At 44.2% G+C, this 17,456-nt stretch overlaps 1 protein-coding gene and 1 long non-coding RNA gene across 8 annotated transcripts in view; one reads left to right on the top strand and one right to left on the bottom strand.

Moving 5' to 3' along the window:
- Window positions 1-17,456, bottom strand: part of LOC309358312 — a 367,127-nt gene that overhangs the window by 223,176 nt on the left and 126,495 nt on the right. The window lies entirely within an intron of this gene.
- The window catches only part of LOC309358116 (disintegrin and metalloproteinase domain-containing protein 2-like), a 64,276-nt gene that overhangs the window by 7,039 nt on the left and 39,781 nt on the right, over window positions 1-17,456 (top strand). For all 7 annotated transcript variants that reach the window (XM_081890935.1, XM_081890932.1, XM_081890933.1 and 4 more), the window contains exons 4-7: window positions 6,580-6,658; window positions 10,121-10,197; window positions 12,298-12,487; window positions 12,759-12,824. In XM_081890935.1, coding sequence (XP_081747061.1) covers window positions 6,580-6,658; window positions 10,121-10,197; window positions 12,298-12,487; window positions 12,759-12,824 — 412 coding nt within the window. The remainder of the gene's footprint in view (window positions 1-6,579; window positions 6,659-10,120; window positions 10,198-12,297; window positions 12,488-12,758; window positions 12,825-17,456) is intronic.

The raw sequence follows: 17,456 nt of genomic DNA, 5'->3' as shown, positions 1-17,456 counted from the left end.
CCTGGATCCATAGGCACCACTGCCCCTTTGCAATCCTGCATTCTGTATGTAGTCAGTAGTTGTTTAATTTTGTTCTGCTGACTAATTAGGCAGCTGCCATCTTGGGCCCAGCACACTTCCAACCCTAGATATGTCCTAACCGGGCCTAAGTCTCGTCATAATCTTTTCCAGGCCTCTGAGAATATCCTTGAGCCACTAAGCGAGCTTTGTATTTGTACTCTCCTGTCACCAGAGGTTTAAGTTTGTACACCCACCTGCAGCCTACAATCTTTGCCCCCTCAGGCGCTGCTACTGGTGTAAAAACCTTGTGCTCATTCAGAGAGGACATCTCTTCCTCCATTGCCTGTTTCCAGCGCTCTGCCTCCTCTTTTGGTAACTTTAACACCTCCTGAAAACTCTTGGGTTCTGCAATCACACTAAAAACATTTGCAGTATCAGGAGAAAAACGCACTGGAGGCACTCCTTTGTTTTGTCTTTTAGATCTTCTGGGAGAAAATTTTTCTTCTGACCCACTTTCCTCTTCAGAACTACGACCTCTCTTTTGTTGCTTAGCAACTGGTCTCTGGCTAACTCCACTTTCTTGAGAGCTCTTATCTGAACTTTCCTCCCCCTCAGACTCTGACTCCCTGTGTTTACCTTCAGAGTCATGAAGCTCCTGGGAAGGTTCAAACCAAACCTCAGTATTGGCATGTAGTCTCTCCCAGCCACTATGTTCACAAAAACTGGCATTCCTGGAGATCACAATGCCATTTGTCCCTTCAGCAAAGCGGAAACCTTTTCCCAGCTCCTGGTAACCCACAAACACTAACTGTTTGGTCTTAGGATCTCCCTTCTTTCTCATTTGTTTTGGAATTAATACCCAGGCTTTTGATCCAAACACATGCAAATGGTCAATTTTGGGTTTTTTCTGAAACAATTTAAAGTACGGGGTTGTACCTATTGTTTGATGAAAGAGCCTATTTTGGAGATAACACGCGGTGAGCATGCTCTCCCCCCAATAAGACATGGGCAAATCAGCATCATCAAGCATGGCAAACATCATATCTTGCAAAGATCTGTTTTTTCGCTCTGCAACGCCATTCTCCTCTGGGGAAAAAGCGTTTGTTTTTCTATGCCCAATGCCACGCTTCTGTAACCAATCTCTAAAAGCATTTGACATAAATTCGCCACCTCTGTCCGTCTGAATCCTTTTAAGTTTAGTGGACAGATATCTTTCCACAGATGTCACCCAGCCTTTAAACTTAGTGAACACGTCACCCTTGTTCTTCATGGGAAAAACCCAAGAATAACGCGTGGCGTCATCCACAATTGTTAATGAAAAACGCGATCCACCCCTGCTTACAGCAAATGGACCAATTACGTCCATGTGAACCAGCTGTAGCGGTGACTCACTAACTCTGTCACTTCTGGGGTAAGAGACTCTGTGGGTTTTAACCTTTTTACACACATTACAATCAAGGTACTTGTTACAACTCTTTAAATTACCCCCATCAGCCAATTCAGACATTTTTAGTACACTTTTCCAGCAAGCATGCCCCATTTTCCTATGCAATAAGTGCACACAGTTATCATGTATAGCTTTGTTGTTCACTGCAGGCTGAGATTTACTGACTACTGCTGCAACTTGAGATCCTGCTTTAAGCCAAAACAAGCCTCCCTCTGACTTAGCAGTGCCTAAAATCTCACCAGCCTTCTTAATAATGCAACTGTCTCCTTCAAAATACACTTTAAACCCAGCTTTTAGCAAACAATCTACAGACATCAGATTGCTCCTTAATGAAGGCACACACAGTACATTTTGCAGACATTCACGAAGACAAGGAACAAAAACTGCACCCCCTGAAATCACTTCGGAAGTACTTCCGTCTGCTAGAGCCACCTGGCTGCGCTGTGCTGAGTTCTTGGAAACAAACAAGTCATCTGAGTTTACGATGTGGTGAGATGCTCCCGAATCGACCACCCAGACCGCTTGTTTCTCATCAGCAATCTTGACCTCGCCGGTCACCAGCTGAGCCGACTGTTTTCGTTTGAAGAATTTCTTTTTCCACTGCTGCTGCTGATCTCGTCTCTGCTCCTGCACCGGCAACTGAGACTTGACCAACTCCGGACATTGTCGTTTTAGATGCGCTGAGGACCCACATCGGAAACAACGCCTAACAGCAAACGGCGACTCCTCACCGGTACGCTGCTTTTGCTTCACCTCTGGCACGGCATGAGAACTCCTTCCAAACCGCCCGCCTGTAGAAGCCTCTGCAGCCAACGACCTTTCTTGCCTCTTCTGCCATTCTTCAATCAAACGCCCAGTAACGTAACTGACGGATAAATCACGCTCTTGGATGCCTTCTAGAGACAAAACTAAGTTATCCCAGCTTTCCGGGAGAGAACTCAAAATAATAGCCACCTTCTCCTGCTGGTCTAATGCACAGTCTCTTTCCTGTAGCTCAGTAAACTTTAACTGTAAACTGTGTAGGTGTTCCTGCATTGTAACCCCAGGCTTTAACATTGCCTTGTACAATGCCTTGCGAATGAACAGCTTAGAAACCGCTGTCTCACGCACATGGAGTTCTTTAAGTGCTTGCCACACACCTCTAGCTGTCTTGATTCCCCTCACATACGGCAACTGGGAATCTTCCAGCCCCAAGACAATTGTGGCCCTTGCTCTTTGGTCTTTATCGAGGTCTTCATCATCAGGCTTCGCAGGAAACTTACTCACCACTTGCCAGAGATGATCCCTCTGCAGCACTGCCTGCATGCGTTCCGACCACAGCAAGTAATTGGAGTCATTCAGACGCTCAAAAGCCATCTGAACTGGTTGTGAGGCCATCTTGAGAGCGATGTCCCTGGAACCCGGAACCAGCTACTCACGACCACCGAGAGAGAGAACAGGAACCACAGCACCCAGCACTCACACGCTGCAACTGTTGTCCTTCTGTCCGCTGCGTCACCAGCTCACCACGGTCAGGAACCAGCCAGGAACAACAACTTCTGGAACTACTGGAACCAACGCCGTTGATGCTGACACCACCGCAACTCAGGCTGGCAGCACAATGCCAATAACCTCATGGAACTTTGAAGTGTCAGGCATAGCCCTATTGGCTTTAGCCCAAACGTAGCAGAGTTTTCCTGCACAGCGAAGAAGCTAGTTGCGGCAGTAATGACTAGTCAGCTAGACTCAGAATAACTATTTACAGGATTTATTAAAAAGGAGAAAATAAAACCAGCAGAGTTTCTGCATACAAATAAAAGCAAAATAAATCCTCTCTTTCTCTCTCTCTCAAAACCATACACAGCACTTCTACTCCTAACACACCTCACATCAAACTGAGCTAGCAATCCCTAGTTAAGAGTTGAATGCTGGTCGTTAACCAATCAGAGTAAGCAGTTTCTAGGTCAAGCTGACCTGGGCTTTCTGCCAAGAGTAAATTGACACTGCCTTGAGTTAATTGTTTGAAGCCAGAATCTGCAAGTTTCCCATGAGAATCAATTAACAGAAACTGAACATGGAGAAGGTCCCAAGTTCAATCTCCAGTGTCTCTAGGCAGAGACCCCTGTCTGAAACCCTGGAGAGCCATGGCTTGGCTTAGTGTGACATGTGAGCCAGGCCACTTACTAATCTGCACCTGATTTTGATTTCAGTAGTCCACAATGGCTAGCTCCAGAAGGTGATCAGATTGGGCCTTTCCTAGTCCACTACCACCTCAACAGGGCCACCAGTCTTATTTTGCTCAGAACTGTCCAGAAGGTCATAGGCAGTATGAGAATTCTCAGTTTACACATCATGCCTGCGCTAGACAAAAGCGCCCCACAAAAGATTTATTTGTTCATTTCTTAGGAAGCATCTTACCTAAACTGTTCAGCATCAAGCTCCTGTAATGGCTTATAAGGGGTTAAAGAAGCCCAATAGTAGTAATAGTAGTAGTAGTAGTAGTAGTAGTAGTAGTAGTAGTAACAATAAAAAAATGGCAACACTTACATAACAATGCAACTTCCAAAGAAAACAGCATGGTAGAAAAAATTCCAGCAATGATTAAAAATGAATGAATCTAAAAGGCCTGTGGCACTAAAAGGAAAAGAGATGACATGCGAGCTTGGCGGGGCTGGCGGGGGAAGCCTGCCCCCCCCGCCTCAAAGAGCACCTCAGGGAGCAGCGAACGTTCTGCGCACAACCTGCTCGCTGCTCCCAGAGCTTGTCGGGGCTGACGGGGGAAGCCCGGGTCCCCCCTCCCAGCCCCAGGGACCACAAATTCGCTCCATAAGACGCACAGACATTTCCCCTTAGTTTTTAATAGGAAAAAAGTACAGAGTGAAAAATATGGTACAATATTATCAATAAAGAAATAACGCTCAAGAGTACATTGCTTATTAATTGCCTAGTACATCAGACACCCTATGGCAGTGATGGCCAAACTCAGCCCTCCAGCTGTTTGGGACTACAGTTCCCATCATCCCTGACCACTGGTCCTGTTAGCTAGGGATGATGGGAGTTGTAGTCCCAAAAATAGTTAGAGGGCCAAGTTTGGCCATCACTGCCCTATGTTGTCTCTTGAGAACATTCATTGGCTGTCTTCTTCGGAAATTAATGGTTACTATTCAATCCAGTGGGAGGAATAATAATAATAATAATAATAATAATAATAATAATAATTTATTATTTATACCCCGCCCATCTGGCTGCATTTCCCCCAGACACTCTGGGCGGCTCCCAATCAAGTGTTTAAAAACAATACAGCATTAAATATTTAAAACTTCCCTAAACAGGGCTGCCTTCAGATGTCTTTTAAAAATAGAATAGCTGCTTATTTCCTTTACATCTGATGGGAGGGCGTTCCACAGAGCGGGCGCCACTACCGAGAAGAGAAACTGGAAAATTCTAACTGTAACTCTTCCCTGTCAGCAGATCTCTCAGGATCGGTGTTATATGGTCCCGGTGGCCACTCCCAGTCACTAGTCTAGCTGCCACATTATGGATTAATTGCAGTTTCTGCGTCACCTTCAAAGGTAGCCCCACGTAGAGCGCATTGCAGTAGTCCAAGTGGGAGATAACTAGAGCATGCACCACTCTGGTGAGACAGTCCGCGGGCAGGTAGGGTCTCAGCCTGCATACCAGATGGAGCTGGTAGACAGCTGCTCTGGACACAGAATTAACCTGTGCCTCCATGGTCAGCTGTGAGTCCAAAATGACTCCCAGGCATCGCACCTGCTCCTTCAGGGACACAGTTACCACATTCAGGACCAGGGAGTCCCCCACACCCGCCTGCCCCCTGTCCCCCAAGAACAGTACTTCTGTCCTGTCAGGATTCAACCTCAATTTGTTAGCCGCCATCCATCCTCCAACCACCTCCAAACATTCACACAGGACCTTCACCACCTTCACTGGTTCCAATTTGAAAGAGGTAGAGCTGGGTATCATCCGCATATTGATGAACACCCAGCCCAAACCCCCTGATGATCTCTCCCAGTGGCTTCATGTAGATGTTAAAAAGCATGGGAGAGAGGACAGTACCATGAAGCACCCCACAACTGAGAGCCAAGGGGTCTGAACACTCATCCCCCAACACCACTTTCTGAACACAGCCCAGGAGAAAGGAGCGGAACCACTGTATAACAGTGCCCCCAGCTCCCAGCTCCTCAAGACTGTCCAGAAAGATACCATGTTCAATTGGATCAAAGGCCGCTGAGAGATCCAGCAGGACCAGGAAACAGCTTTCACCTCTGTCCCTGGCCAGCTGAAGTTCATTGACCAGCATGACCAACGCAGTTTCAGTACCATGGTGGGACCTGAATCCCGATTGGAAGGGATCCAAATGGTCCACATCCTCCAGGCATGCTTGGAGTTATTCAGCAACCACCTGCTCAATCACCTTGCCCAAGAATGGTAGATTTGAGACTGGGCGATAGTTGACCATATTGGCTGGATCTAAAGATGTTTTTTTAAGAAGCGGTTTAATGACCGCCTCTTTCAGCGGGTCTGGGAAGGCTCCCTCACAGAGGGAAGCATTCACCACCACGCAGAGCCCATTGCACTTCCAGACTTGCTTTTATGAGCCAGGATGGGCAAGGATCAAGGAGACAGGAAAAGCAAACCACTGCAAAGGGAGACAACATTGTGGTGAGAACAACCTTCCCTCCATTCCCTGACACTGTGTGATCATAGAATGATAGAACCGTAGAGTTTGAAGGGACCCCAAGGGTCATCTAGTCCAACCCCCTTGACAGAGGGCCATTCGCTCTCTGCTTAGAAACCCCCAATGAGAGAGAGCCCACAACCTCTCAAGGGGATCTGGGCCTCACTTATGGGAAGCACTGCAGTAAAGATCTCTGCCTCCATCATTGTGATAGGCAGTTTGCTACTAGTATTTATGAATGCTGTACCTCTTCACTTAGCACTGCCAGCAAATTTCAGAAGCATCCCCTGTTTCTGTTCCTCAGCTTGCTAGCTGACAAAGACAAAGTACAGTGCCTTAGGGGATCTTCATTAGTTACCTCTTCAACCCAACCCTATGAGACTTTCCCCAGAGGGCAATCAGTGATTCTTTTTGAAATGCCAACATAAATATCACTTTGTTGTTTTCTTCACAGAACATTTTTGCCCAATGACTTTTTGGTTTATACATACAACCAAGGAGGCTTTGTCCACCCCAATTCCCCACATATTCAGGTAAAGGTTCTTAATTGTGTTTGGATGTCATTTCAGACATTGCTTGATTGATTTTAAGTGTTTGTACATCACTTGTCAGATATACAAAGCAGTGTACAAAATTTTGAGGCAATACAATATTGTTATGGGTGTGTGGGCTACCATGACTCTTCTAAATTCCTGCATGCCAGATTCTGCGCCCCCCCCCAAAAAAGCAGTGTAAAATACAGGCTAACCCTGAGTTTTCCTGATGGAGAATTCCCTGGCAGAGAAGTCAGAAAGACTGATAAGCAGCAAAGCAGAGGCTGTGCCAGCTGCGGGGGGGGGGGGGGAGTTAGCAAAGACAATGCCAGAGTTGGGTAGAAGAAATTTCAGAATTTCCTTGGGCCTAAAGTAAGCAAACAGACAGAAAGTTTTGGTTTTGCAAACTTGAAGGTGGTGGGGAGTGGGGCAGGGGGTGGGAGATGCCAAAGCCTGAAGTGAGTGTGGAGGAAAATCCTCTCCAGTCTGGAAGCGGCAAGCAGAAGGCAGATATGCAGAGTTATGGCTGAGGTCTCTTTAAAATCAGACACACAAGAGATCCTCTTGGGGTTTAATGCTGGGATTCCCACCCATCTAGAATCAAATTGTATGTATGTATGAATAAACCATATATCATAAAGACACCCCATTCTCCACTGTGCCTCATTCCCAAAAGAAAATTGTGCCTGCAACCCCTGGAATATCACACTGCTCATGGAGATTGGGGTGGCGTGTAACAATAAAGATTTAACTTCATTACAGAAGAAGATTGTGGGGAAAGGGCATTTTGAGATCAGATAAACCCTTCAGTCTGAACATTGCAAAAAGCCTGGGGGAAAGTAAAAAAATAAAATGCATATGGGATTTGTAAGAGGTGATGGGGAAGCTTCTCTGGTGAGCAATTTCCAAAAGAGGGGTTTCACAGCAGAACACCCCACACCCCCCAGTTACCTCCCACACCTTGCCTCAAATAGCCCAGGGACTCACAGAAAAGTCTCAGAAGAAGTTCTCAACAGTCAGGTATGTTCATGCAGGAAGAGGCAGCCCTTGAAGTAACTTGGTTCCAAGCTACTTATTTGTAAAAATGAAATAAAATATTATTATTTCTTTAAATAAATGTATGAACCAAATAATCATAACAATCCCTCCTAAGTGGTATGCATAAGATCTTGTTCTTCTTCAAAATGATTGCATGTTGGGTCACAACAAAATTTATTTTTATTTTATTTTATTAATTTCTATACCACTTTATAGTTTTAAGAAAAATCTCAAAGTGGTTTACAGCATATTAAATCAATAAAACATAAATAAAACAATCTGAAAAAGTCAAATATAGAGTATACAGTCAAAGCAACATAACAGAAAACTAAAATGTTATCTTAAAGATTTCAAAATAAAGCATTACAAAGGAGGTCAACTACAGAATACATATTTAACAAAGTAGGGCTGGGTGAGTGTGGGCCCTGCCCCCTAGGCCAGGTGGAGAGGGCTTTGTAGGGAGCGGCCTTCACACTCACAGCCAGGTAATGTTCCTCCAGCCTCATGAGGAGCCTCATGTTAAGCAGCACAAAATAGTCATAGAAATACTAAAGCATCTAAAATTCATAATTCAGTTTTGTATATAACATCATGATGTCTGCCCTGGTCCCGAAAGCTAACCATTGTTGGTGCTCAGGAGGAAAGGTGTTCCACAACCAGGGGCAGGGAGGTGGGGTTTCTGTTGAGAAAGCCTCATTAAACGTTTTGGTAGCTCAACTGCATATGGCAATGGTATCACCAAAAGGACCTGCCAGGCAGATCTCAGATCTTGGACGGGATGGTACAAGGAGAGGTGCTCCATCAGGTAACTTGGCTTGAGGCTTTATGTGTCAAAACAAGCACCTTGAATTAGGTCTGAAAACTTATGGAGAGCTAGGAAGCTATGCTGGTGGAAAGCGTTCTTCTGTATGTCCAGGCCCAGTTAGTAACCTAGTTGCTCTGTTATGTATTTGCTGCACTTTTTGGACCATCTTCCAAAGCAGTCCCACATACCATGCACTGGAATGGGTCCTAAGGGGGCCATCCAGAGTCTGGAGTACATTGTCATCAATATACTGATGGCACACAGCTCTGCTTCTCCTTTACATCTGCAGATGAGGCAGTGGAAGTGCTGGGCTGTTGTCTTGCCTCAGTAATGGACTGGATGAGGGCTAACAAACCGAAGCTCAATCCAGATAAGATGGAGGCACCTTTAGTGGGTGGTTCCCTAGAGCAGATGGCTGAGAGGTGGTCTGCTCTCGATGGGGTTACACTTGCTCTGAAGGAGTTAGTACACGCTTGGGGGTGCTTCTAGATCCATTGCTGCCACTTAAGGCTCAAGTGGCCTCGGTTGCATTGAGTGCCCAGCTGCGCCCCTATCAGGACAGGCGTAGCCTAACTTCTGCAAACTATGCTCTGGTAACCTTTAGTTTAGATTATTGCAACCCATTATATGTGGGGTTGCTTCTGAAGATGGTTCGGAATCTTCAGCTGGTGCAGAATTCAGCAGGTAAAGGTAAAGTAAGGGACACAGGTGGTTCTGTGGTCTAAATCACTGAGCCTCTTGGGTTTGCTGATCAGAGGTTTGGCAGTTCAAATTCCCACAACAGGGTGAACTCCCACTGCTCTGACACAGCTCCTGGCAACCTAGCAGTTCGAAAGCACACCAGTGCAAGTAGATACATACAGTAGATACCATTGCGGCAGGAAAATAAATGGCATTTCTGTGCGCTCTGGCTTCTGTTGCGGTGTTTCCATTGTGCCAGTAGCAGTTTAGTCATGCTGGCAATGTGACCCGGAATGCTTTCTGTAAGACAAATGCCAACTCCCTCGGCCTGAAGCAAGATGAGCGGCACACCCCATAGTCGCCATCCAAGGTCCGTTGCCTTTACCTAGAGGGCAGCAACATGAGAATGGCTGGGGTAGCTCCCTGCTTATGGAATGCTCTCCCAGGGGGACTCACCTGGCAGCTTTGTTACATATCTTTAGCTGCCAGGCAAGAACACATTCCTTTCCTCCCAGGCCTTTGGCTGATTAAACAATCTATGGCCTTTTAAATGGTGGGTGGTGGTTATTGTTTTTGTTTGTTACTATCTATTGTTTGTTACTATCTATTATTACTATACTATCTATTTTTGTGTTTTTACATTGACAACTGCCCTGTGATCCTCAGATGAATGGGAGTGTACACATGTTATAGATAATAATAATTCACATGAACATCACAAATAACTGTGGCTAGGCTCTCTCTTTCTAAGACAAGCTGTCAGCGGCACATTGACCTGAACGGATGGAAGATGGTTAGAAGCACAATTCTGGGGGAACTGAAACTGTGGGGCAGGAGGGTGAGGGTTAAAAACTGCATGTAAGGCTAGTTAATAGAGAATTTCAATTGTGTAAATGCTGCATCAATTGCTTTTTTCTAATTTTAAAAAATATCTTTAGGGCGAATGCTTCTATCAAGGATACATACAAGGGTTCCCAAACTCTGTTGCAATACTCAGCACCTGTTATGGGCTCAGGTAAGAGATTTCAACAGCCTAAATCAATTATCTGTCAACCCTAGCAGCAACCTGTCTCTGGCATAATCCAGGCACCAGATGTTTCACAAAAGTAGATGCAGTATATGTCCTGTCTCTCCCATCCCCATCATTGTTCTTCACACTCCTGACTTTGTTGAGTGGAAGTTCACAGCAGCCCAAGATATTTACTCTTCTCTGAGCAGTGGAAAGTTCCCAGGTGTGGGGCCTACCCAGGTTTGGTCTCCTTTGGAAGGAAATCACTGTAGACTTACTTGGTTTTGTAATATTTGAGCTTATTTACAAACATGCAGGCTGAGCATAAGCATAAGTGGAGGCCCTGCTTAAGCATTCCATCAGACAGCCAAATACCCCTGTCCCTGTATGAGGTATCCAGAGGAGATGGCCAGCACCCTAAGATACTAGCAAACTCCAGCGATTGGCAGTCCTTATGCCAGCCTTTTGCTTCTCTATAATGTCTTCTTGGAATAATTTAGGGCTTATCCACACTTATCTTTCCTCTGCTCTTTCTTGACAAGGCTCACAATTTAAAGCTCTGTGTCTGAGCACCTGTTTTTAGCTTTGGAGCATTCCCTGTCAAAACACACTCTTTAAAGCTCAACTGGAGCAAATGTCAGTCAGTGGAAAACCCAAATGGATGTTTGCACTGATTCAGCTTTAACAAGTGTGCCCCCCCCCCTGCAAATGCTTGGGGTGGGCGGGAAACTGCTCTGACATGGAGCGTTAAAGCAGTGGACCGATGCCTGAAAGAGTGGGACCAAAGATAAGTGTGGCTAAGCCCTGTCCTTTATGATTTATTGCTTCTCCGTCCAGTTACGCTCCCGTTGCGAGCGACTGCCAGCTTCTTGTTTTTCAGCGTAAGCACGGGAGAAAGCCAGCCAGTGTAGCAGAATGCACAGCGAAATGTGAGAAGGACAGTAAATCAGTCCAAATAGCTTCTTCTATCCTAGAAGCTTTATTGTACAGCAAATAGCTTATTTACAATCCATCAAAGACCATCAGTGTCCAGCTGCATTTTCTCTGACTCCTCACATCCTCAGTGCAGCGATCTGAAATCAAAAGCACTCTCTCACAGCATAACAAGCTGTTGACATAACTTCCTGGCTTACTTCCTTTGTAAGCCCTTCCCCCCTCAAGCTCAAGACACAGAAGGTTAACCCTTCACTACACCCAACAAGCCCTTAGTTTTCAAAGGAAGAGCATCATCAAAGGGCAGCCAAGGGGAAAGGGTGGAGCAGGATGTGTTCAAGGGACTGAGAGTGTTCAAGGTGAGATGAAAGTCATGGGCAGGATTTTACTGGGACATGAGCACTGAGAAGTGGAGGTGAGGTGCAAGATTAGGGATGGGAGTTTGTTTGGGAGCGATCAGAAAGCCACTGTGTGTGAGGTGGGGTGTCATGTGCTCAGAGCGTAAAGGGAGTAATGAGAAACATTCTTAGCATCCCACAATGGGTTTGAGGTTAATTGAGCTCACTTTCCCCTTCATGGATCACTGCCTTGCCATGGTGAAGGGGCTTGAATAACTCAGAGAAGCTATGAGCAGGGCCACCCAAGATGGACAGGTCATAGTGGAGAGTTCTGACCAAATGTGATCCACCTGGAGCAGGAACTGGCAAGCCACTCCAGTATTCCTGCCAAGAAAACTCCATGGGCAAAGACAACAGGCATATAAAAGTTATGCTGACCAAACTGTGGGAGGCAGTGGAAGACAGGAGTGCCTGGCGTGCTCTGGTCCATGGGGTCACGAAGAGTCGGACACGACTAAACGACTAAACAGCAACAACAACAACAAGCTCACTTTTCCTGTACAGTGGTACCTCGGGTTAAGTACTTAATTCGTTCCAGAGGTCCGTTCTTAACCTGAAACTGTTTTTAACCTGAAGCACCACTTTAGCTAATGGGGCTTCCCACTGCCGCTGCGCCGCCGGAGCACGATTTCTGTTCTCATCCTGAAGCAAAGTTCTTAACCTGAGGTACTATTTCTGGGTTAGCAGAGTCTGTAACCTGAAGCGTATGTAACCTGAAGCATATGTAACCCGAGGTCTCCTTGAATCTTGGCTAGTACTTTCTATTTTTTTCCAGAGGGCTGTTGCAGTTTGAGAATGTCAGCTATGGAATTGAGCATTTGAAATCCTCAGCTAATTTTGAGCACCTGATTTATCAGATAAACAACAAAAACCTCCAGAGTCCACTTAGGAGAGAAGATTTGCCATCTACAGAAAGACAACTGGGGAGTGAGGGCATGCCTTATAAGCTGCTCTCAGATACTATGGTAAGTGCTAAGAGGTTTATTTCATTCTTAAACTGGCCTTTAGGAGTAATTACCATCAATATTCATTTTTTATTTGGAGTCCTCCCTGAGAACTCGGATTAGGAGGCTTACAATACAGATGCAATGCACAGCCTGAAAAAGGTGGGGCAGCTTGATGCAGGCTTGGTTCTAGGAATCTGCTGCTATCGTTAAGCCATTTTGCATTATAAAAGTGCCGGGGACCAAAATACAAAAATGATTACTAAATGTGATTTATTTTGTCTTTCCTCAGCCCCTGTCAGATGTCACTAAAGTACACAGATACATAGAAATATATATCGTTTTGGATAAGGGTTTGGTAAGTTACTGACCACGAGAAACACATCTTCTTAAACTGCAAAGGCAATTCATTGAACCAGCATGGTGTTGTGCATGTGGGAATGTTCAGGGAGGCAAGAGATGATATATTGTTTAATGATATCCTTCCTAACTTGTGTTAGCAAGTTCTATATCTAAGCAGTGTCAACATTCCCTTTTCAAACGCACAACTTTGATAACACAAATAAACAGCACTAACATAAAAAAACAAACAAACAATACAAACAAATTCTTGTCTTATCCTTGTCTTATCTTTGCTCACATTGTTAGGTGAGCTTCCCCAAGTCCTCCGTATCTGATTTTCATTTTACCTCATCCTTAGCAGTTTATATATATCATAATTTTTAACCATTTTTTAAAATCACACTTACCGTATTTTTCGCCCTATAGGACGCACTTTTCCCCCTCCAAAAATGAAGGGGAAATGTGTGTGCATCCTATGGGGCAAATGCAGGCTTTCGCTGAAGCCTGGAGAGCGAGAGGATTCGGTGCGCACCAACCCCTCTCGCTCTCCAGGCTTCAGGAAGCTATCCGCAAGCCTTGCAAGGCTGGCGGGAGTTCCCACAGGGCTCCCCACGGCTTGCAGAGAGCACCCTGTTCTGGGTGATGGGGTCGGGGGAAGCTCGGGCTTCCCCCGCCCCAGCCCTGCGCCTGGGGGGGGGGGAATAAAAATATTTTTCTTTATTTCTCCCCCAAAAAACTGGGTGCGCCCTATGGGGGTGAAAAATACGGTACTTTTAGCATAAAAATCTTCACATTTTATCCCTTACATATATTTATACTCTGGTTTCTCTTCAGATCGTATAAATCTTTCACCTTTTACATATAATACTATTTTAAAATACATTGTCTTCTACTTCTACCCTACAGCCTATATCCACTTCCAAAGCTATTCTAATTTAAATATTAACTTTTCCCCCCCAAATATTCTTTAAAATTCTTCCAATCTTCTTCCGCCGTCTCTTCTCTCTGGTCCCAGAGTCTCCCAGTCTGTTCGGCAACTTCCATATAGTCCATCATCTTCATTTGCCATTCTTCAATAGTTGCTAAATCTTATTTCTTCCAATTCTTCGCTAGTAATATTCTCGCAGCTGTTGTGGCATACAGAAAAAAAGTAAGATCCTTTTTGGGGATTTCACCCCCCACTATACCAAGTAAAAAGGCTTCTGGTTTCTTAATAAATGTGTTTTTAAACACTTTTTTCAGTTCATTATAAATCATTTCCCATAAGTCTTTTACCTTGGGGCGCGTCCACCACATGTGGTAAAAGGTCCTTCTTTTTCCTTACATTTCCAGCATTTATTATCATGAGTATGTTACATTTTTGCTAACTTCACTGGTGTTAAGTACAATATATGCATCACTTTCATCAAATTTTCTCTTAATACACTACATTCTGTAAATTGGATTCCTTTTTTCCACAATTTCTCACAGTCCACCATCATAATATTGTGCCCCACATCCCTAGCCCATTCAGTCATTACAGATTTCACTTGTTCATCTTTCGTATGATATTCATAGAATCATAGAGTTGGAAGAGAAGTATAATCCATGACATCCATGGCTATCATATCACCCCTTAACCTCCTCTTCTCCAGGCTACACATGCCCAGCTCCCTTAGCCGTTCCTCATAAGGCATCGTTTCCAGGCCTTTGACCATTTTGGTTGCCCTCCTCTGGACACGTTCCAGTTTGTCTGTGTCCTTCTTGAACTGTGGTGCCCAGAACAGGACACAGTACTCCAGGTGAGGTCTGACCAGAGCAGAATGTTCAAATATATAAAAGGCTGTCACATAGAGGAGGGAGAAAGGTTGTTTTCTGCTGCTCCAGAGAAGTGGACACGGAGCAATGGATCCAAACTACAAGAAAGAAGATTCCACCTAAACATTAGGAAGAACTTCCTGACAGTAAGAGCTGTTCGACAGTGGAATTTGCTGCCAAGGAGTGTGGTGGAGTCTCCTTCTTTGGAGGTCTTTAAGCAGAGGCTTGACAACCATATGTCAGGAGTGCTCTGATGGTGTTTCCTGCTTGGCAGGGGGTTGGACTCGATGGCCCTTGTGGTCTCTTCCAACTCTATGATTCCTTTTGAATCTCTTGATTTTTTGGATTACATCTCAGTTTTTTCTCTTTCTCCTTTAATTGAGACAGGATTTTTTCCTTTTGCTCATTCTGTACTTTCTTCCTGATAGAATTCTGTTGAATCAGGAAACCTCGCATTATTGCTTTACTTGCATCCCATACAACCCTTGCTTCAATTCCAGGATTCAAATTCAACTCAAAATAGTCCTTTAGGGTCTTCTGAGCTTTATTTACAATCAAATCATTTCTCAGTAAAGCATCATTCATCCGCCGTCATTCATCCGCCATTAGTTAGCCATATATAATCCAGACGGCTACATGATAGATTTGCATCTGAAAAAATATTTCTCCATTGGATTCCTCAATCTCCAAATGTCCACCAGGTCAAAATTGTCCACCATCTCAAAAAATGTATTTGGTAGCCTCCCATCATTAGTAAGTGTCAGCTTACCAGCTGCCACGCATTGCTGCTCTCAGCAGAGAGAGCACTCCAGGCAGCCAGCCATAAATTCCATTCTTTATTTCCTTCTGACAAGATTACAGGCAGAATAAACAAAGTGATCCGTCTTTCATGACACGTTGCTTCGACTGGTTTCTTTTTTCCCTCGCCCTCGAGACCAACACAGCCAATGGCCCAGCCCCTTCCGTCTTTCCCTGTGATGTGGATCCCCCTCTCTCGGAAGCACCCCCTCCTGCTCAGACTCCCTTTCCTCTTCTCTGTCCTCTGAGGACGAGCCAGTGCTAATCAGTGGAGATTGTTCCCTGTATATTTTAAATAAAACTTTCCTTCCTCCCTCGCGGCCTGCAGTTCCCTGACAGTAAGTTTTTGCCTTTGGGTTCTATCCATCATTGCTGTTCAAATCCCCCATCAAGATAATTTTGTAATCCAGGTAAAGCAAGAGTTTTTGGCCTTGTACTGTCAATTCCACTACAACATATCTTCCAACTTCATCCTTAAAGATCATTTTGGGACTGAATTTCTCTTTAACATAAATCACAACACCTCTTTTTTTAACCTTATCTGAAGAGATAAATTCCTGGCCTAATTTTTTATTTTGCAGAACGTTCCTGTGGGTTCTTATTACATGAGTTTCTTGTAAACATATCACATCTAAATTCTGTTTTAACAGCACATGTTGAATTTTATTTCTTTTAGGCCGTGAATTAAGTCTGTTCACATTCCAAGATAAAATTCTTAATGCCATATTATCTCAATCCAAATCTGGAGGTCTGATTCCTGCCCCAAGTCCTGATCCTGATCCCGGACCTGCACCTGTAGCTGATCCAACTCCTGCTCCTGTGTCAAATCCAAAATCACTAACGTTCTTTTCCAAAAATCTCTTTTCTTCAATTGACCTGATTCAAAGTTTCCTTTGCTGGTATTTAAATGAAAGGCCTTGTGGAAATTCCCATCGAAAGAAGATATTGTTTCTTCTCAATGCACTTGTAAGATCCAAATAGTTATTTCTTTTTGCCAAGAAAATTTTTGGGATTTCTTTAAATAAAACAATTTAATGTTGTTGTACTTCAAAATTCTTCTTGTAATGCAATCCCAAAATTTTATCTCTTTGATCCTTTGTTTGAAAGACTACCAGGTAATCATTTAAAATTTTGAGTCCTTTTTTCCTCTGGGTCCAAATCTATAGGCCTTTACAATTGTAGGTTCCACCTCTTCCTTTGTTAGGTCCCAAAAGGACACAAATTCCTGGACCAAGCACTTTTTCAAATTTCTTTGTTCAATGTCTGGTAGGCCTCTCAAACGAAGATATGTCTCTCTTTCCTTAAGTTGTAAAAAAGCTACTGCTGTTTGGGCCTCTTCCTGTAATTCTTTTAAGTCTGAAAGTTTAACAGCTTCAATCTCTGATAGTCTTTTCTGTAAACCTGCAGCTTCTGTTTTAACCTCTTGGAGGTCTTTGCACAGAATTCCAAAGTCTTTTTTAAATTCCTGGAGACAGAGCGTATTAGCTCTGACCTCTGTTGCAAGACTCTGCAGACCCTGCTTATTATCTTTCATAAACTCCAATATTTGCTCTTGGAAAGCCTGGTCTTTAGAGTCTCTTCTTGTTTGTGGCTTTTTCCCAGGCTCACCCGCCATAGCACCGCTAGTAACTCAGATTTCAAGTCAAAGATACTTTTATTTCAAAACAGTCAGGAGTAATGAGCTGGAAGTCAGACAACAGCTCCAGTTTGCAAGACAAGGCAGTTAAAATACAGTTCCAATTTTTCCAACCTGCCATTCTTATTTATTTTCCTTTTTCACTCCTCAAGCAATTCAGATAGAGGTATGTTGCCAGTTTTGACTTTAAGGGTTAAAATGTTTCAGTTTGACCGCTGCAGCAACTTAAAAATATCCAAGTAGGAAACGAAAGTAACAAGCATGCCTTCTATTGTTACATCACAATGGCTGTTTGCCACTCTGACCGGGTCACCGCTTCCAGAGAGTCAAGCGGCTTTAAAAATACCTTTTTAAGAGCTTTTGCAGGTATTTCAGTAATGTTAAATCCTCTTTCCCCCTTCACCTGCTTTTGGGGGG

This window comes from Podarcis melisellensis (genome assembly GCF_964234715.1).
Source record: "Podarcis melisellensis genome assembly, chromosome: 15".
Lineage (NCBI taxonomy): Eukaryota > Metazoa > Chordata > Lepidosauria > Squamata > Lacertidae > Podarcis > Podarcis melisellensis.
The sequence above is the reverse complement of the archived record's forward strand: the minus strand, read 5'-3'. Positions and strand labels throughout refer to the sequence as shown.